This window comes from Ranitomeya variabilis, chromosome 4 (genome assembly GCF_051348905.1).
Source record: "Ranitomeya variabilis isolate aRanVar5 chromosome 4, aRanVar5.hap1, whole genome shotgun sequence".
NCBI lineage: Eukaryota > Metazoa > Chordata > Amphibia > Anura > Dendrobatidae > Ranitomeya > Ranitomeya variabilis.
In genome coordinates this window covers 169,256,457-169,277,678 of record NC_135235.1, presented here as the reverse complement: position 1 = coordinate 169,277,678, position 21,222 = coordinate 169,256,457, and the positions used below count along the sequence as shown (strand labels likewise).

Here is a 21,222-nt window from a genome sequence, read left to right as displayed (position 1 = left end):
GTATTACTCTATCTAGTTTATAGATTTACCCTCACGTCCAGTGTTTGCTTTTTCCATCACTTGTGTGGTTAGGTTGCATTTCCAATTTTTTTATGTTTTTCAATCATGCATTTCAATAAAATTACTTTTATATTGTGAAAATTAGCAGGAGGATTTTGTCTGTTCTTACATTTGTTTTTAGAATAGGAAGGCCCAGATGAGTTAGGCCTCTAACCTACTAGCCCAGCTCCATGGAATATGGTAAGGCTCTTTGCCTCACACTCACAACAAAAACTAGCTGACTAAAGTAAGAAGGCCCAGATGTGTTAGGCCTCTGACCTACTAGATCAGCAGTGCAGTTGTCTACCTCCTTTGTTGATCCCCAATTGGCTTTATATCAATCACTCAACTTGAAGCAAGCAAATCTTTTACCAATCTTTCAATCACACTGATGACTAGGGTTGAGCGAAACGGATCGTTCATTTTCATAAGTCGCCGACTTTTGGCAAAGTCGGCGTCTCATGAAACCGAGCCGATCCCTGTGTGGGGTCTGCCATGCGGTACGCGACTTTCGCGCCAAAGTCGCGTTTCAATGACGCTAAAAGCGCCATTTCTCAGCCAATGAAGGTGGATGCAGAGTGTGGGCAGCGTGATGACATAGATCTCAGTCCCCACCATCTTAGAGAAGGGCATTGCAGTGATTGGCTTGCTTTCTGCGGCGTCACAGGGGCTATAAAGGGGCGTACCCGCCGACCGCCATCTTACTGCTGCTGATCTGAGCATAGGGAAAGGTTGCTACCGCTTCTTCAGAAGCAGGGATAGTGATAGGCAGGGTACATAAAGCTACAAACCGCTTGTGCTGTAGCGATTTCCACTGTCCAACACCACCTTTTGTTTGCAGGGACAGTGGAAGCTACATTTTTTTTTTCCTCAGCACTGTAGCTCATTGGGCTGCACTAGAAGGCTCCCTGACCCTGATAGCTGCGTTGCTGTGCCTGTGTGCACCCGCTGTGCAAACCAACTGCTTTTTTCAAAGCACAAGTCCTGTTGTTCCTTCCTTTCTGCACAGCTATCTTGTGTGTTTGTCCACACTTTTGTGTGCAGCAGTCCTTTTTATAGCTGCCTGCCATACTTTTCTGAGATAACTGCAGGGAGATAAATATTGGCAAGTCTGCCTCCGTGCCATTGCTGTGTGTGGCATCTGTCTCTCATTGTGTGCCACCGAAAACCACTGTGTGATACTTGGCCATTTTTTTTATAAATTCTCCCCTTTCTAAAAAAAAAAATTAGTGGGAGATAAATATTGGCAAGTCTGCCTCCGTGCCATTGCTGTGTGTGGCATCTGTCTCTCATTGTGTGCCACCGAAAACCACTGTGTGATACTTGGCCATTTTTTTTTTTTTTATAAATTCTCCCTTTTCTAAAAAAAAAAATTAGTGGAAGATAAATATTGGCAAGTCTGCCTCCGTGCCATTGCTGTGTGTGGCATCTGTCTCTCATTGTGTGCCACCGAAAACCACTGTGTGATACTTGGCCATTTTTTTTATTTTGGCTAAATTCTCCCTTTCCAAAAAAAAAAAATAGTGGGAGATAAATATTGGCAAGTCTGCCTCCGTGCCATTGCTGTGTGTGGCATCTGTCTGTCATTGTGTGCCACCGAAAACCCCTGTGTGTCTTACTTGGCCTTTTTTTTTTTTTTAATAAATTCTCCCTTTTCTAAAAAAAAAAATTAGTGGGAGATAAATATTGGCAAGTCTGCTTGAGTGCTGGTCCTGTGTGTGCCATCTGTCTCAAATTATTGGGGCACAGAAAACCTAGTGTGTAACATTGGATCTGATTTTCCTTTCAGTGTCAGGCACCTATAAAGGTATATATTAATCCTACAGAAGTTTGAGTTCACCTTATAAGTTGATTTACAGTTACAAATACCATTACTTTGGTTACGTTTTGCAAACAATGAGGAAGTCTAGTGGAAGAGGTCGTGGCCGTGGGCGGTCATTGTCAGCTGGTAATGATGGTAGTGGTGGTGGAGCATCAGGTGGTCGTGGTAAAAGCAGTACAGCACCTAAGTCTCGAGTTGTTGAGCCAGGTTCGTTGTCTGGCTACACAAGGCCTCGAACGCTCTCTTTTCTGGGAGTAGGAAAACCACTTTTGAAGCCGCAGCAGGAGGAACAAGTATTGGCTTTCATTGCTGACTCTGCCTCTAGCTCTTTCGCCTCCTCCTCGGAAAGTGACAAATGTCAGAGCAGTGCATCGTCAGTGGATGCTCCCGGTCAGGAACAAGTCGCTTCCTTGTGTCGTTCACCCAGAACAACAGCGAAGGATGCATCAGTCGACACAACAGGTTACTCCATGGAGCTCTTTACACATACCGTTCCTGGGTTAGACAGTGAAACAGTTAACAGGCCATGCCCATTAGAAGTTGAATCGGACATGGAGTGCACAGATGCACAGCCACAGCCAGATTACTATGCTGTTCCTTTCACTCAGACCAGAACATTGCCCTCGCAGTGTACTGAGGCAGAATCAAACCCAGCGGAGACTATGGTGCCCCGTCACGAACGCTATACCACCGGCTTACACGGTGACACAGACGAAGTTGCACACGACATAGAAGAGGAGGTCATAGATGACCCAGTTGTTGACCCCGATTGGCAGCCATTGGGGGAACAGTGTGCAGGCGGCAGTAGTTCTGAAGCGGAGGAGGAGCCACAGCAGGCATCAACATCACAACAGGTTCCATTTACCGGGCCCGTATCTGGCCAAAAACGCATGGCAAAACAAAAACCTGTTGGAGGACAGCGTGGCCATCCGGTTAAAGAAGCTCAGTCTGCAATGCCTGAAAAGGTATCCGATAGTAGAAAGAGTGCAGTCTGGCATTTTTTTAAACAACATCCAAATGATCAGCACAAAGTCATCTGTCAAAAATGTTCAACTACCTTAAGCAGAGGTCAGAATCTTAAAAGTCTAAATACAAGTTGCATGCATAGACATTTATCCACCATGCATTTGCAAGCCTGGACTAACTACCAAACGTCCCTAAAGGTTGCAGCACCCTCGGCCAATGAAGCTAGTCAGCAACGCTACATCCCTTCCCTCCCTGTAAGCCAACCATTTCCCACACCACCTGCAGTATCTGTGCAGCTTTCGTCGCCAGGCCAAAGCAGTCAGGGAATCACCAGGTTAGTAGTAGGAAACACTGCATGTAGGGCACCTGTTGTGAATTGGACTTTTTGGCTCCCTCTTGTGGTCACTAGCGACATGACACTTTGAGCTTCTTTCTCTAGCTTGGTACCCACCTGGCTCGTTAGTCCAGGGGTGTTGCTATTTAAGCTTCCTGGATTTTCAGTCTGGTGCCTGGCATCGTTGTAATCAGTTCCTTTCTGTTTGCTCCTGTCTGCTGGTCCTGGTTCTTGCAAAATAAGCTAAGTCCTGCTTCCTTATTTTTTGGTTATTTGCATTTGCTCTTATTTCTGTCCAGCTTGTACCAAATGTGATTCCTGATATAGCTGGAAGCTCTAGGGGGCTGATATTCTCCCCCCGTGCCGTTAGACGGTTCGGGGGTTCTTGAATATTCAGCGTGGAAATTTTGATAGGGTTTTTGCTGACCGTATAAGTCATCTTCCTATATTCTGCTATTAGTCAGTGGGCCTCTCTTTGCTAAAAAAACCTAGTTCATCCTTGCATTTGTCTTTTCTTCTTACCTCACCGTTATTATTTGTTGGGGGCTTGTATCCAACTTTTGGGGTCTTTTCTCTGGAGGCAAGAAAGGTCTATCTTTTCCCTTCTAGGGTTAGTTAGTTCTCCGGCTGGCGCGAGACGTCTAGAACCAACGTAGGTACGTTCCCCGGCTGCTGCTATTTGTGGTGCTAGGTTCAGGTATATGGTCAGCCTAGTTACCACTGCCCTATGAGCTGGTTTTTTTGTGTTTGCAGACTTTGTTATAAATTCTGAGACCCTCTGCCATTGGGGTCATAACAGGCACCGGCAAGAATACCATCTCCAACCCTCTCTCAGTCACCCATGTCCACCGGCACCACCGCTAGTTCCACGATCTCCAGCTCTCCAGTCCAGCTCACCCTACATGAGACTCTTGTTAGAAAAAGGAAGTACTCATCCTCGCATCCGCGTACACAGGGTTTGAACGCCCACATTGCTAGACTAATCTCATTACAGATGATGCCCTACCGGTTAGTTGAAAGCGAAGCTTTCAAAGCGCTGATGGACTACGCTGTACCACGCTACGAGCTACCCAGTCGGCACTTCTTTTCTAGAAAAGCCATCCCAGCCCTTCAACAGCATGTTAAAGACCGCATCGTCCATGCACTCAGGCAATCTGTGACTACAAAGGTGCACCTGACAACAGATGCATGGACCAGTAGGCATGGCCAGGGACGTTACGTGTCCATCACGGCACACTGGGTGAATGTGGTGGATTCAGGGTCCACAGGGGACAGCAATATTGGGACAGTTCTGCCTAGCCCACGGTCAAGGAAAGAGTTGGCTGTAGGCGTTCGCCCCCCCTCCTCCTCTTCCTCCTCCTCATGCAGAAGCGAGAGCTCGTCCACAGACCGCAGTCGCACATCCACTCCATCCGCAGCTGCCACTGTTGCACACCAGGTGTGCCATTATGGGACAGCTAGTGGCAAGCGTCAGCAGGCTGTATTGGCAATGAAGTGTTTGGGCGACAACAGACACACCGCAGAAGTTCTGTCCGAGTTCTTGCAGAATGAAACTCAGTCATGGCTGGGCACTGTACATCTTGAGGCAGGCAAGGTAGTGAGTGATAACGGAAGGAGTTTCATAGCTGCCATAGCCCTTTCCCAACTGAAACACATTCCTTGCCTGGCTCACACCTTAAACCTGGTGGTGCAGTGCTTCCTGAAAAGTTACCCGGGGTTATCCGACCTGCTCCTCAAAGTGCGCAGACTTTGCTTGCATATCCGCCGTTCGCCCGTACACTCCAGCCATATGCAGAACTATCAGCGGTCTTTGAACCTTCCCCAGCATCGCCTAATCATCGACCTTGCAACAAGGTGGAACTCCACACTGCACATGCTTCAGAGACTGTACGAACAGAGGCGTGCTGTTATGCTTTTGTGGGAGGATACACATACACGGGCAGGCAGTTGGATGGCAGACATGGAGTTGTCAGGTGTGCAGTGGTCGAAGCTACAAGACCTGTGTCAAGTCCTTCAGTGTTTTGAGGAATGCACATGGCTGGTTAGTGCAGACAACGCCATAATAAGCATGAGCATCCCCCTAATGCGTCTGCTGATGCAAAGTTTGACGCACATAAAGGAGCAGGCGTCTGCAGCCGAGGAAGAGGAAAGCCTTGATGACAGTCAGCCATTGTCTGGTCAGGGCCGTGTAGAGGACACGGTAGCGGGCGAAGAGGAGGAGGAGGATGAGGAGGATGATGGGGATGAGTAGTTTTTGAATGAGGAAGCTTCTCCTGGGCCAACAGAAATTAGTGGCATTGCATTGCAAGGCCGGGTTCTGTTTTTTTAAGGGAGACAAGACGTAGATTTGCCTGTAACTGCCCCTCCAACCAGCACAACCGCAGATTTGACAACTGGAACTTTGGCCCACATGGCGGATTATGCCTTACGTATCCTCAAAAGGGTCACATGCATTATTAAAATGATGAGCGATGATGATTGCTGGTTGGCCTGCATCCTTGACCCTCGCTATAAAGGCAAATTGCAAAATATTATGCCACATGAGAACCTCGAACAAATCTTAGCAACCAAACAAGCTACTCTTGTAGACCGTTTGATTCAGGCATTCCCAGCACACAGCGCCGGTGATGGTTCTCACACAAGCTGCAGGGGGCTACAGGGCAGAGGTGTTAGAGGTGCACAGATCAGAAGTGGCGTTGGACAGAGGGGTTTTCTGACCAGGTTGTGGAGTGATTCCCATTTGATTACTGGGCATCCAAATTAGACACCTGGCCTGAATTGGCAGAATATGCATTGCAGGAGCTTGCTTGCCCAGCAGCTAGTGTGCTATCAGAAAGAGTATTCAGTGCTGCTGGTTCAATATTAACCGAAAAAAGGACTCGTCTGGCTACCCAAAATGTGGATGATCTCACCTTCATTAAAATGAACCACTCCTGGATTTCAAATTATTTTGCCCCACCTTTCCCGGCTGACACCTAGCTTTACTATAAAAAGGTCTTGCTTGTGGACTGGTCTTACTGAGTGTTCCAATCTCTTAATTTGCAGCAGCTGTTTGTCCAGCATACGACATGTTTACACCTCCCCCAATGTGAAAACTCCCCCCACGGGGCCGTGGTCTCGCCACTTGGCGCAAGCACCCATTACAGTGCTGTTTGTCTGAAGAGGTGGGTGTGCCCGCTTTTTTGGGTCCCTCATAGTACAATGTAGTGTCTCTGGCGGTGGTGGTGCGCACCCAACGTCAGACACACCGTTGTAACATGAGGGGCCGTGGGGCGGTACCGCCGGCCACAAGAGAGTTCCCCCCCAGCTCAAACTGTGCTCTACCACGTTCAAAATTATCTCGCACAGCTCCACCAATGTTTAGTCTATGCGCTGACATCATTCAATACCTGGCCCTGACAAACAATACCAATTTGTTGACATCTATGATGCTAGTTAAAGTAGTCTGGGTCAGTGTCCTATATTGACACCAGTAAATAGTAATTTACTGCCAAATTACATTGTCATAAACTATGCAGATTAGCCCACCCCTGTACCTAAGCATGCCACCCTTTTTTAATTTATTGTTGTTTTGCGAGACATTAACATCTATTTATTTTTTGGGAGTACTAACTGTGTCAGACACTCCTTGCAATACTCCTCCACTGACCACAATGCTGCCTGTGTATCCATGTAACCGATTTAAAACTGCCATGAGACTATTGTTTGTTATGTTAGGCCTTCGTTAGCCTGTCTGCGGTCCCTTCTTGCAATACTCCTCCTCCGCTGACCACAAAGCTGCCTGTGTATCCATGTAACCGATTTAAAACTGCCATGAGACTATTGTTTGTTATGTTAGGCCTTCGTTAGCCTGTCTGCGGTCCCTTCTTGCAATACTCCTCCTCTTCCGCTGACCACAATGCTGCCTGTGTATCCATGTAACCGATTTAAAACTGCCATGAGACTATTGTTTGTCATGTTAGGCCTTCGTTAGCCTGTCTGCGGTCCCTTCTTGCAATACTCCTCCTCCGCTGACCACAAAGCTGCCTGTGTATCCATGTAACCGATTTAAAACTGCCATGAGACTATTGTTTGTTATGTTAGGCCTTCGTTAGCCTGTCTGCGGTCCCTCCTTGCAATACTCCTCCACTGACCACAATGCTGCCTGTGTATCCATGTAAGCGATTTAAAACTGCCATGAGCCTATTTTTTGTTATTTTAGGCCTTCGTTAGCCTGTCTACGGTCCCTCCTTGCAATACTCCTCCACTGACCACACCAATGCTGCCCGTGTACCCATGGAACCTATTTAAAAGTTCATAGAGCCTATTTATATATTTTATTTAATATTAATAAAGCCATGATGGACTACGCTGTACCACGATACAAGCTAACCAGTCGACACTTCTTTTGCGAGAAAAGCCATCCCAACCCTCCACCAGCATGTAAAAGACCGCATTGTCCATGCACTCTGGCAATCTGTGAGTACAAAGGTGCACCTGACAACAGACGCATGGACCTGTAGGCATGGCCACGGAAGGTTACGTGTCCATTATGGCGCAATGGGTTAATGTGGTGGATGCATGGTCCACAGGGGACAGCCTACTAAGTCTGTCTGCAGTCCCTAATTCAAATTGTCCTCCACTGTCTAAATCTGAGCTTCAACCTTCAGGCTCTCATGAAGTGCTTTTTTAACCAAAAATTGGTGTTTGGGGCCAAATAACTCTGTCTGCCCCTCCCTGGTGTTTGTCCTCAACTGAATAAATCTGAGCTTCAACCTTCTGGCTCTCATTTTTTTTTTTTTTTTTTAAATTGGTGGTTGGGGCCTAATACCTCTGTTTGCCGCTTCCTGGTGTTGACCTCAACTGAATAAAGCTGAGCTACAACCTTCTGGCTCTCATTAAGTGCTGTTTTTTTTTTAAATTGGTGGTTACGGCCTACTAACGGTGTCTGCCGCTCCCTGGTGTCGTCCTCAACTGAATAAAGCTGAGCTTCCACCTTCTGGCTCTCATTAAGTGCTGTGTTTTTAAAAATTGGTGGTTAGGGCCTACTAACGGTGTCTGCCCCTCCCTGGTGTTTTTCCTCAACTGAATAAAGCTGAGCTTCAACCTTCTGGCTCTCATTAAGTGCTGTGTTTTTAAAAATTGGTGGTTAGGGCCTACTAACGGTGTCTGCCCCTCCATGGTGTTTGTCCTCAACTGAAAAAAGCTGAGCTTCAACCTTCTGGCTTTCGGCCTACAGTAGCAGATATTAAACTGCATTTGGCCTATTAGTGTGCTTGGGCCCTTAAAACAGTGTCTGCTGCTCCTGGGTTTGCTACTCCACTGAACAAAGCAATGCCGCCTGTTTAGTCCTGTTACCAATTAAGAACTGCATTTAGCCTACTTTATTCTTTGGCCCTATATCTGTTTCCTCCTCATCCTGCCCATTGCCCAGCCACTGCTAGATGAGTCTGCTGGTACATTGACCCAGACCACTACATTCCCCTTGCACTCTACACAGCCAGAATCTGACCCTGCTGAAAGTAAGGTTCCCCTTCCCGCATGTTATACCACCTTACACAGGGACAAAGAGGAAGGTGCAGATGAAAGTGCAGGTTCCTTCATCAGGTGGGGGGGCATACTCGTTGGCGACGTCACTGGCACAGGGCCCTTCAGAGTACGCAAAAGTGTCGCTGCTGGTGGGAGGCGCCCCCGCCATGCAAACACACCGCTGTACTTTGAGGGGCCCTGTGCCAGTGCCAATGCGAACGAGTGGGCCCCCCCTGCTTGCTCAGGATCACAGCACTTGCAACGTTGAAATACTTACCTCTCCCTGCTCCACCGCCATGACGTAGTCCATGTTTCCTGGGCCCACTAAAACCTTGAACCAACCCTACCCCCCACAACTTTTGCCAAATGACCCCCAAGTTCCAATGCCCAACTATTATTATAAAGTTAATTAAGATTGACAAGCTTCAGAAACAAGAATGGATGTTTTTGGCATTAAAATGGGCACTGTAGGTGTTTTCCTGGCCTCCACTCACTGCCGACTATGGTTCCCCATTGACTTGCATTGGGTTTCGTGTTTCGGTCGATCCCCGACTTTTAGTGATAATCGGCCGACTGCACTCGACTCGACTCTGGACAAAGTCGGGTTTCACAAAACCCGACTCGATCTTTAAAAAATGAAAGTCGCTCAACCCTACTGATGACCAAACAATCACTTACAAGTTTCCTTCTAAAAATAGGCACCATATTTTTCTTTCAACTTTCAACTTACAATATTTCTTTCTACTTCAATACAGTTCTGTTGCTTCTGAAAAACACAGATCTCCCAGCGTGTTCCACATGAAGGACAGAACTACAGAGAATCTTGAGTGCAGCTTCATACCACCTCCCATCAGGCACGCAGCAGAGATAAGAACTTACAGCATCCCTCCACACAGAAAGGAGAAACTCACAAGCAATTGCACAGCGGCTTCAAACAGAATGCAGCAGTTCTTAGACTTAGTTAATTTCTACAAAACCTTCATCCTCTGGGAATCAAAAACAGTTTCGCTATACGGCAGATCACTGCACCATTTGAATAATCTGATCTTGACCGCGCCCGGCCATACCACATACAGAAACCTGTCCACTGTCAAATCACATATAACATGGGTTTCACTGAATCTCAGATGTAAATTAAATGTTAATTAAAAATATCCACAACTCATCCATCCTGGACCCTCAGCAACAATTGGATAAGTAATGATACTTATGTGATGATTTATTCATACATGCTCATTCAGAGATTTTTGATTTCTTTCACTCTTCAGTTGATTTTTACAAGAAGAGAATCAAAATCCCTTATCTCAATCACTCCGCCTGATTCAGCTCAAAGTGAGTTGAATAATATCCTCTGTCACATACAGAGGACCACACCTAACGGAACCCGTTATCAATCAGGGACTTATTTACCGTATATCCCTCATACTCAATTACTCACCTCTCATCTCATTCAAAGGTTCTCACAGATATACATACAAGGATTCGCACAGCGTGCCTGTTTTGCACTTTGGAATTAACACAACTTATGTAGCTACAGCAGTGTCCACTGACACTCTGAGAGCAACAAGGTCAAACAACAGAAACCACAGCCCTATACAAAATGCAGTCTCATATGATGTACTGCCAATCCAAAATGACCAAAACAACAACACTGTACAGTCTATCCCAGCTCTGTTCTATTCAGTACACAACCAGTTAGTATATTGACAAAAAATACAGATAACCATGATGATCTTATTCAACTCTCCTATGGACGTAAACAGGCAAACACAAAACTCACTGGTGATGTCGGTTCTTTGAACCATGCTTCCAGCCTTTATCCAGAGATATTGGGAGATCTGGAGAGATTGCAAGTGCAAAACAAAGTGTAAGAATAAAATTTCTCACCTTGCTGCAGCTGGGTTTTGCACGTCCAATCTCCCAATAAGCTCACACATATGGATTCCAAATAGGTTGGTTACCACAGTCCCGCATTTGGGCACCAAAACTGTCATAGCTGTTTGTGTTCTGACCCAATGTCAGATATGCCAAATCACTAGTGAGGCCAAATCAGGAGGTTACGCCCTTAATTGACAAGGGCGCTTGGAGAAAAAGGAAACTGCTCACACGTTGTGAATAGTGTTGAGCGATACCTTCCGATACTTGAAAGTATCGGATAGTATCAGCCGATACCCGAAAAATATCGGATATCGCCGATACCGATACCCGATACCAATACCAGTCAATGGGACACAAGTATCGGAAGGTATCCCTGGATGGTTCCCAGGGTCTGAAGGAGAGGGAAACTCTCCTTCAGGCCCTGGGATCCATATTAATGTAAAAAATAAAGAATTAAAATAATAAATAGGGATATACTCACCCTCTGACGCTCCCTGGTTCTAACCACTGTTAACCGGCAGCCTCCGTTCCTAAGAATGAGCAGTTTAGGACCCTCGATGATGTCGCGGCTGACGTCGCGGATTCTGATTGGTCGCGTGAGCGGTCACATGAGCGCTCACGCGACCAATCAGAAGCCGCGACGTCAGCCGCGACGTCATCGAAGGTCCTAAACTGCTCATTCTTAGGAACGGAGGCTGCCGGTTAACAGTGGTAAGGTCCAGGGGCGCTGTAGAGGTGAGTATACCCCTATTTTTTATTTTTAGTCTTTATTTTTTACATTAATATGGATCCCGATACCGATTCCCGATACCACAAAAGTATCAGAACTCGGTATCGGAATTCCGATACCGCAAGTATCGGCCGATACCCGATACTTGCGGTATCGGAATGCTCAACACTAGTTGCGAAGAAATTCACTTTATCTGCTATAATGAATCAAGAGGCAGTATTTATACCATTTACTGCAAATGTAACTCATGTAGCCCCCCCCCCCTTCCCGTTACCCCGGGTCGGGCTGACCTTTATTTACCATGCACCCAGAGCATGTTGTGACTGACTGTTGAAAACATATAAGATAAGAAGTATGCAAATTGTCTCTTCAGAGAGGAAGAGGACTAGAACTCTAGTGCCACCTATTGGAGTAGCAATCCTAACATGACTTAGGATAATAGCCAAACCAAAATCTCAATTTGCAGACACTGTGTTTCTGGGTACTGCCCCTTGTCAGTGCAAAATGGAGATCTGGTTTGGCTGATTGAGAGGCGTCTGACCGATGCCATGACCGTCCTTCCTAAGCCATGTGACACGGCTCGTTAAAGGGTCGACATTGACTGTTAGGATTGCTACTTCCAATAGGTGGCACTAGAGTTCTAGTCCTCTTCATCGGTCAGACGCCTCTCAATCAGCCAAACCAGATCTCCACTTTGCACTGACGAGGGGCAGTACCCCGAAACACATTGTCTGCAAATTGAGATTCTGGTTTGGCTATTATCCTAAGTCATGTGACAAGGCTCGTTAAAGGGTCGACATTGACTGTTTGGATTGCTACTTCCAATAGGTGGCACTAGAGTTCTAGTCCTCTTCCTCTCCGAAGAGACAATTTGCATATTTCCCAGAGGAGCATTGCGGCTTTAAGTCTCCTCACCTCGACATGCTTATCATGTCATTCTCCACAAGGAGAAACGATACTTCTTGGATCAAGATAAGAAGTATAAAATCCTTGAATTGGAGACTACAAGACTACTGCATCATAAGAACAAATTCTAGCAATTCTAGTAATTAAAGGCAAAAGGCAAATTAAAGGCAAAACATTAACCCTTCTATATCAATTTCTCCCTTTTGTCAATGGTATAACCTCTGCCACAGGGTCAGCTGATGTCCACAAAGGAGCTACTGTCTCATGGGTCTAGTACCTGTCTGCTCTCCAGAATCCCAGAGTGTCTATCAGCCATATCTTCCTTCTTCTCCTCTCGCTTCCTCAAGCTCAATGCTAACAAATCTGAACTCATTATCTTTCCTCCATCTCGCATATCTTCCCTAACTGATCTATCCATCAAAATAAATGAAATCACACTTTCCGATGTCCCCAAAATCTGCTGCCTCGAAGTAACCCTTGACTCTGCCCTGTCCTTCAAACCACACATCCAAGCTCTCGCCACCTCCTGTCGCCTCCAGCTCAAAAATATTTCCAGAATCTGTCCTTTCTTCAACCCACTCTCTACCAAAATGCTCGTGCATGCCCTAATCATCTCCCGCCTCGACTACTGCAACATACTCCTCTGTGGCCTAGCTTCTAACACTCTCGCACCCCTCCAGTCCATCCTTAACTCTGCTGCCCGACTAATTAATCTCTCTCCTCGCTACACTCCTGCTTCACCTCTTTGCAAATCCCTTCACTGGCTCCCAATTTCCCAGCGTATCCAGTTTAAATTACTAACACTGACCTACCAAGCCATCCATAACCTTTCTACTCCGTATATTTCCACACTAATCTCTCAATATCTTCCCTCACATAATCTCCGGTCCTCCCAAGACCTCCTCCTCTCCTCCAAGCTTATTCGCTCCTCACTCAATCACCTCCAAGACTTCTCCCGAACATCACCCATCCTCTGGAATTCAGTGCCCCAACACATCCGGTTATCCACTACCTTTGGATCCTTCAAAAGAAACCTGAAAACCCACCTCCTCAAGGAAGCTTACAGCCTGTAAAGACCACATGGCCACCTCAACACCATTGGAGCTACTGCAATCCTCGACCTACTGTCTCCTTCCCCATAATCCTATAGAATGTAATCCCGCAAGGGCAGGATCCTCTTCCCTCTGTACCAGTCTATCATTGTTAGTTTTGTTAACTGTAAGTGATATTTGTATTTTGATGTAACCCCTTCTCATGTACAGCACCATGGAATTAATGGTGCTATATAAATAAATAATAATAATAATAATAATAGTAAGCGAGCTTTCTACCTGCTTCGCCCATCCACCCTCAGTGTGGACACTCACTTCCCCTTCACATACCCTTCTATATCAGAATCAATGATGCTATATAAATAAATAATAGAAATAATAATGTTCAGGTCTTTCTGGGACTTACCGGATACTATTGAAGGTTCGTGAAAAATTTCACTCATATATCTAATTTGCTGCTAAAGTTGTTGTGCAAAGAATCGGATCATCCAGTTGGGAGCTAGCCAAGAAGAAGGCTTCTGAGCCCTGAATAAAGCCCTGACGGAAGCACCCATACTGACCTTTGCCAACTTCTCGCAACCCTTCATCCTTCACACTGATGGAAGCCTACATTGGCTAGGAGCCTTATTATCACAGATGCAGGACAGAAAAGAGAAGGTGATTGCTTATGCAAGCCGATCTCTACACGACTCCGAATGAAATCCAGATAACTATAGTTCTTTCAAGCTGGAACTACTGGTGCTAGTGTGGGCAATGACCAAGAAATTCGTCGAGTACCTGTCAGGTTCGGAAGTGTTGGTACGCACCGATAACAATCCTTTGGCCCACCTGGAAAATGCGAAACTGGGGGCCTTGGAGCAAAGATAGGTGGCCTGTATGGTGAAATACTAATACAAGATCGCATATCAAAGAGGAGCTGAGAATACACATGCTGATGCTCTGTCCAGAGTGACTAACAAGCGGCCTGGACTTAAACGAGATGAAGAGCTGGAGGCAGAAGAAATCCCTGGGTTTTGAAATTCCACCTGGACATTGGCGGCAATGCAGGAACAGATCAGAGAGGCGTGGGGGGAACCCATGCTGGGATGACCTTGTGATGATTGGGTGCAGCTCGAGCAGGAAGATAGGGAACTCGCTCAGTTGAGACAGTGGGTGGCTTTGAAGCAGCTCCCCAGCTGAAGTTAAAGAGATGCCCTGTCCCCGGGACATTGCAGATCCTCCGGCAGTGGGAGAGGCTCCAATTGGAAGATGGCTTGTTGTGTCAGAAGGTGCAGTTAGTACAGGAGTTGGGAGTCACTTGGCAAGTGGTACTCCCAGCAAAGTTGATCAGCAACATGGAAGTTCATGAGAGAAGGGCCCACTTTGGCCCAGAGAAGACATTCCAGTGGCTGCAGAAGTTGGTCTATCATCCCTATTTGAAGACTGAGGTGGAGAAAGCCTGATGACAATGCCGAAGTTGTGAATTAGCCAAACCTCCTGAACAGAGGGCTCCTAAGCAGACCATCGTGACCTCCGCACCTCTAGAACTGTCAATGATCGACTACTTTATCATAGGTCCGGCTCATCTCGGATACAAACATTGCCTTGTGATGACCGACCACTTCACAAAGTTCGCTGTAGTTACTCCGACCCAGGATCAGACAGCTGAGTCAGCTGCACAGCCCTTCTGCCGTGATTTCATCCGGGTGTACGGTTGCCCAGAAAGAATTCATTCTGATCAAGGTGCCTGCTTTCAAGTGATGAAGGAGCTTCACCGCCTATATCAAATTGAAAAGTTCTGGACGACACCTTACCATCCGCAGGGGAATGGAGGCTGTGAACATTTCAACTGGACATTGATTCAGAGGTTGAGAACTGTGGAGGAAAACAAAAAAGTCTGTTGGCTCGAGTATGTAGCTGAGCTGGTCTGGGTGTACAACAACCAAGTGCACAGTGCAACCGGATACACTCCATACATCCTGCTGTTCAGCCGGAAAGGATGAGAAATTACAGAGATGGAATTGGACCCAGAGGAGGACTACCCACAGACGGTGGTGTCCACCTGGGTCCGTGAACATCGACATCGCTTGCAGACTCTGCATCGACTTGTATGGACCAGGTTTCGGGAACTTGAGCGACATGAGACGATGCCTTTGTGAGGGACAGCTCTCAAGGCTAGGGACCGAGTATTGGTCCGAGACAAGCGACCTCGAGGCAAGTTAGAGCATCGATGGGAACAAACTCAACACTGGGTGAAACGCCGAATTGGAACTGATGGACCCATCTATGAAGTCCAGCCTGTGGGAAAAGAATGGGGCTCTACCCGAGTAGTTCATCGAAGCATGCTTCATTCGTGCCTGTTATGAGATCCCAAAAGTGAAGGAAGAGCGACAACTGTTCCCAAAGTGTCTATTCCAGTGACCTTCAATTGTGATGAACAAGTAGAACCTGCCTTAAAGCCTGACCTGGGCGGTCCATTACCCACTGACACACGGGAAGTGCGAGAACCTGAAACTTCTGAAATATGGCTGCTCCACCGGACACTTCCCCATCCTCAACTGCTCAATCTGACTCGACTACCCAACCTGACTTATGTCGCAAAGAACAAACGACAGCTGGAATACCTCCAAACCTTTATGAACAAGACCAGTTTATTTGGAAGCAGATCACTCGAGAGACGGAGGAGTGTCAACATCTGCTGCAAGAACTCTCACCTGTGGAATTTCGAGCTAAAGGACAGGGGGAGTGTAATGAGGAAGACCGAGCCGCAGTTACCTGCACCGAGCTGGGTCCAGAACTGTTGAGGCTGCCTCCCTTGTTGCCTGGGGAAGAAATGAGGAGCAGGACCAATCTCATGACCTGGGTAGGAGGGGCATCTTAAATAGCAAAGAGCGCAGCAGCAGGCTGTTTGGCACGAATCAACAGCAGCGCGCAGCTGGGTGAGCAGCGTGCTCTGTCCTCTGAGCCCCTTCACCGCGAAAGGCTGCGTTGTTTGGTCCCCGCCGCCTCCAGCGGGACTGCTGCAGAGAGATATGCTGCTGCACTCAGTAGCTACAAGAGACAGAAGTGCCGTGCACTCAGTGACTGTGAGTACCTCGCACGTACAGAGGAGAGAAGGTCGAATGCCGAACAGACTTTTGCGGTCTAACTTGCCCCTCGCTTCCCACCCATTTACGTTTGTCTCTGAGAGTGAAGCAGTCTAGTTTGTTTCGGATGCACTTACTTATGGACTAGGTGCTCAGCGGAAGGTACCGGAGACCTACCGCTGCCGCCAGAAGACAGACCATTGCTTAAAGGACCCCATCTGAGGACATCGCCCTGCCGCTGTAACCTCCTGTGGGATCATCTGCTGCAGAGGACCAAACAGGACACGATAAGTTCTTTCATTGGACTGCTATTGTTTTACATTTGCTACCCTTATTATCCCTCCTTTAACCATTAACCTCCCTGTGTGGAGTGAATACCTTGTTTCACTAAATTGTTATACCTTTTTAACCCTTGCTCTGCCTCCTGTTTGTCACTGCATCCTGCAACCTGCTTACCTACTCAATCTCTTACACTTATGAGGCAGGGCCAGGTGGATGGCCCAGGGAACCACAGCCAGAGGGGTCATCAAAAAGCAGGCTGCTTGCCTGATTTGTGAGGGGTGAGGTGGAAGACGCATGCTCATTGGACAGAGGTGCAAACTCTGGGCTTTCAGCAGGGAACCAAATGGAAGACAAAGTGAAGGATCTGGGTGCACTCTAAGTCATCCAATCTAAAACTGCCTCTACTTGTTCTGGCCTCACCTTTCACCCAGTGGTATTTGGACCTACGACATTGCGCCGAATGTCCTGTGCACTGCGTGCACTCAAGAAAAGTGTTTCATTTTAGCTTGTAGCAGGCACAGATCGACCACGACCTCACTCTCCCTGTAGCGGCTACTCCACCACCAGCAGCAACATGGCCACAACATTTTTTTGATGCTCTCATCATTATTTGAAACCAAAAAAAGTGCAGAATATTATGCGCCATGTATAAATAGAGATTTTTGACAGCAGATTATCGCACTGCCTGTATGCAGAGTGCCCCCACAGAGCCTGTTTTCAGAGTACCTCCAACTAGCCTGTTTTTAAGGGTTCCCCCACAGAGGCTGTTTTCAGCGTACCCCCAACTTGTCAGTTTTGAAGAATTTTCATCAACGAGGATGTTTTGCAGAGTACCCCCAATAAGGCTGTTTTCATAGCATCAGCATCAAAGCTATTTTGCAGCGTACCCCTCTAAAAAGAAAAAAACAAAAACACAAAAGCAGTGTTGGCTAGTGACTACCTCTTCCTTCCCCTCTTCCAACTACACTGCCACGTCCTCATCCACTTGGACCTTCACTTTAAGTTCATTATTTTATGCTTTTATTCCATGTTATTTTGTTATTTTCCTATTCATATATGTTTGCAGAGCAATTGTCCTGCTCCTGCCTCATTTTTCTTCCTTTTGCAGCACCATAGTCCCTACTATGACCATTGTGCAGACACTTTACAGCACAAAAGTACAGGTACCTATTGACTTCTATGGGGTTCAGGTTCATGTTCGAATAGAGTTCTGCTACCCGAATTGAACTTTGGACTGCTGTTCGGTCGAACCCGACGAACCCGAACATCCACAGGTCTGCTCATTCCCAATCAAGACGGTTGAAATTCTGTATATGTCACATATTGAATGTCTGAGAAGGCAGCAGAAACTATAACCTTGAGTAAAGCCAATTTTTGTGACGATCATTACATTTTGATTAATGAAAGTTTTATGTGTTATATTACTGTAACCATAACAAGTTTACTATTTTCTTTAGAGAAATATCCTCAACAATGAAGCTTATACAGCTTTTCAGTCTTTTATTATATGGGCTTCTCCTGAATGCACACATTACTGCAGATAATGGAAAATGTGAAGAAGGATCCAATACATGTGCGATTATATCATGCGGTACACATAGCCATAGTGGATTGCCTGGAAGGGATGGAAGAGATGGCAAAGAAGGTTTAAAAGGAGAAAAAGGAGAGCGAGGTAACATGTTAATATTACAGTACTGTGAATCAACACTCAGAAAGCTGTTGAACCTCTGTTCTGTGTGTGATAATACTCCAACGAGATGCTGCAGAGGCTAGATTTAATTCCTACATGAAAAACATTTGTGATCAAAATGAGTTCAGTTTGGTAAGGTCTTGTTCACAAGGAAAAAAGAGAAATTGTGAAGAAGCCTTAGCGTACTCTGCTTTGTTGGGGCCAACTTTGGAATGACAACTCTAGCAGTAATGTGCTTTCGATTTTAAGGCAGAGTTAACCAGATTAGACAATATCAATATGGTACAGTCAAGCAGAAAGAGGCAGCGCGAGGTGGGGAACAGATGTGGAGTGACGGAGGCTTCAGATCTACAATAGCTTATCAGCATGATTTAATTGTCAATTCCAACAGTGTTTTCTCAGTAAAAGAGGAATGGGCTGGCCGTGTAAAGGTATTGCTGAATTTATGTATAAAAAAGCCACATGCACATATGAGTGGCCCATCAGGGCCGTGGGGTACTCAGTACCGGGTCCGGTACCTAAAGGGGATGTCACCGTGGCTGTGACCCGATCCATGGCCCTGGGCACCCAAGTAAAAGGAAAGATCTTTTAAGGGGATTTAGAAAAAAGTTTGTGTTCGTGACGCCATTTGTGGTGTTTGGTCAGTGGGGACCGAGGCTGCATAAAGGAGTCCTTTAGAGGGATGTTATGGCAAATAGATGGTATATCTTCCCACGGGTGAAGTTGGGTCCTCTGGGGTCATGTTATGGCAGCTAGATGGTGTAACTTCCCACGGGTGAAGTTGGGTCCCCAGGGCTCCCGGTGTGTACATGAAAATCGTGAGTGGTGCGGTAAGAAACAGATTATACAGGTTTGCAGTCTCTTTACCTGGTTGACTAAAGGCTTCAGGCAACCCCAGTCCAGGGCACCAGATCACAGGTACAGGCAGGGTCTGGCTGGCTTGGAAGCGAATTCAGAGTTCCCTTTACCAGGTCTAGTTAGAAGCCTTCCTTTTAGCGTGGTGATGTTGTAGTCCCTTACTGCCTATGGCTTCTAGCAAAGGTCCTCACAGTTCTCTCTGTCCTCCATGAAGGTTAGGACACAAACCCATATGAAAGGTGGCTCGAGCCTTTTTTATAAGGTCTCTATCACGACCCGGGCTCTATGTCCCAAGGTGCCTCATGGGTATTAGGGTGGACAGGTTAATTGTAGTCCAGCTGTCCTGCCGGTTTCTGCTGTGTCTCCTAGAGTCCGACACAACCTCTGTCTTCCAGCTACCGGAATCTGCGCTCGGCCAGGGAGGTAGCCCAAACACTGCTGTGCTCCCCTGGTGTCACTCTCCTGCCTTCCTTCTCCTGCACACTCACTAAGCACTATTCTTCCTTCTCAGTCAACCAGGACTCTGGGGTGTCACATATATAAATAGTTTAGGGAGTACAATCATGCTGACCAATTCGCTATTATTATTGTGTGGCCATAGCAATAGGGTGATAGTACTGACTTGATACCAATTATACTTGTTGCAGTAAGCATTCTTAGTGTGAGCAGTTTATGGTTATGTTAACAGAAGCATGCAATAGCACTACCACATACTGTATAGTACTGAAGAGAAAGGGAGAAGATTGGAACTAAGAGTGCTACAATATTAAAGATGGGGAGTATTATCAGTAGGGTTTGTAGTGGTGCTAATTCCACAGGTAACTGGTCAAATGGTCGACAAAAGGCAATTGCCACACACTCTTCTTTCCTTCACACTACACTATCACTGGACTTTGTCAATGAGAACATAAACTTAAACTTTCAATCAATAGATATATCATTTCAATTTTTATTTCTTCTTTCTCACAAAGGTACACAGGGATCTCGAGGAATTCAGGGACCTCCTGGAAAACTTGGTCCTCCTGGAGTAAAGGGAGAGAGAGGCTCAATTGGACAAAAAGGAGAACAGGGTGTCAGTGCCACTTCAGGTGCTATAAAGAAAATAATCTGATATATCCTGTGCTTTCTGAGGTTTCCTGATAATTTTATTGAACATTGTCACTAAAGTGTGTGTGCACTTTTACAACTACAAAATCACAATTTACAGACAGTAGGAAAGTGAACAGTTCAACAGGTATATAATAGGACTGAAGATTTAGCCTTCTCACAGTGTCTGCCAATAGCCTGCCATAATGGAGACACTTAGGCTATGTTCACACATTCAGTATTTGGTCAGTATTTCACATCAGTATTTGTAAGCCAAAACCTGTGGAGAAAAAGTGTAATAGAAATACAACACCATGGCTGCATTTTTCACTGAGTCCTGGTTTTGGCTTACAAATACTGATGTGAAATTCTGACCAAATACTGAATGTGTGAATGTGGCCTTCCAGTAAAGTAGGTGTATACAGTATATAAACTGGTCACAAAAAGGTATTTTCAACTGTCAAGAAAATGGAACCCAAATGCTCAACAATTCCAAAAAGAACAAACAGAGCTGAAAGCATCTTTTCAGTTAGCCATTAAAAGGTATCAACCGCTGAGGACTCTCAATTCTAAATATTTTTCTATCTACTGGCTAACACGGTACCAAGATATATTTTTCTCCTGTATCAAACAGAGCTGAGTTGAGTACCTGCTCTTTGTTTTAGAGCATTTTTGAATAAAAGTTACTGAAAACAGACAACCATTTTAAATAGGTGCTGTGGAGATACGGGGGTCAATGGGTGCTCTAATTTGCTGATCTGAGACTGCATGGGCCAGGACTCATCCCACTGAACACCTGCACTCCTTTTACCATGGGCATAATACTACTCAAACAAAACAGGTTGAGGGTAAAACAGTGTGGCAATACTTTATTGAACCAAACAGACAATAGAGAACAGTAAAATACCCAAGATGGTGCAAATTACAGTGTGTCACCCTTCAGCGAACTCTCCAGGATTAGAGCAGCTGCTACTTTGGGGCTTCCAGGGAAGACTACCCTCACCAG

General features: G+C 46.1%; 1 protein-coding gene across 1 annotated transcript in view; it reads left to right on the top strand.

Annotated features, from left to right (window-relative positions):
- The window catches only part of LOC143768562 (pulmonary surfactant-associated protein D-like), a 122,953-nt gene that overhangs the window by 80,631 nt on the left and 21,100 nt on the right, over window positions 1-21,222 (top strand). Inside the window, exons 2-3 of the mRNA XM_077257208.1 lie at window positions 18,040-18,254; window positions 20,102-20,218. Of these exons, the coding sequence (XP_077113323.1) occupies window positions 18,056-18,254; window positions 20,102-20,218 (316 nt within the window). The 5' untranslated portion in view covers window positions 18,040-18,055. The remainder of the gene's footprint in view (window positions 1-18,039; window positions 18,255-20,101; window positions 20,219-21,222) is intronic.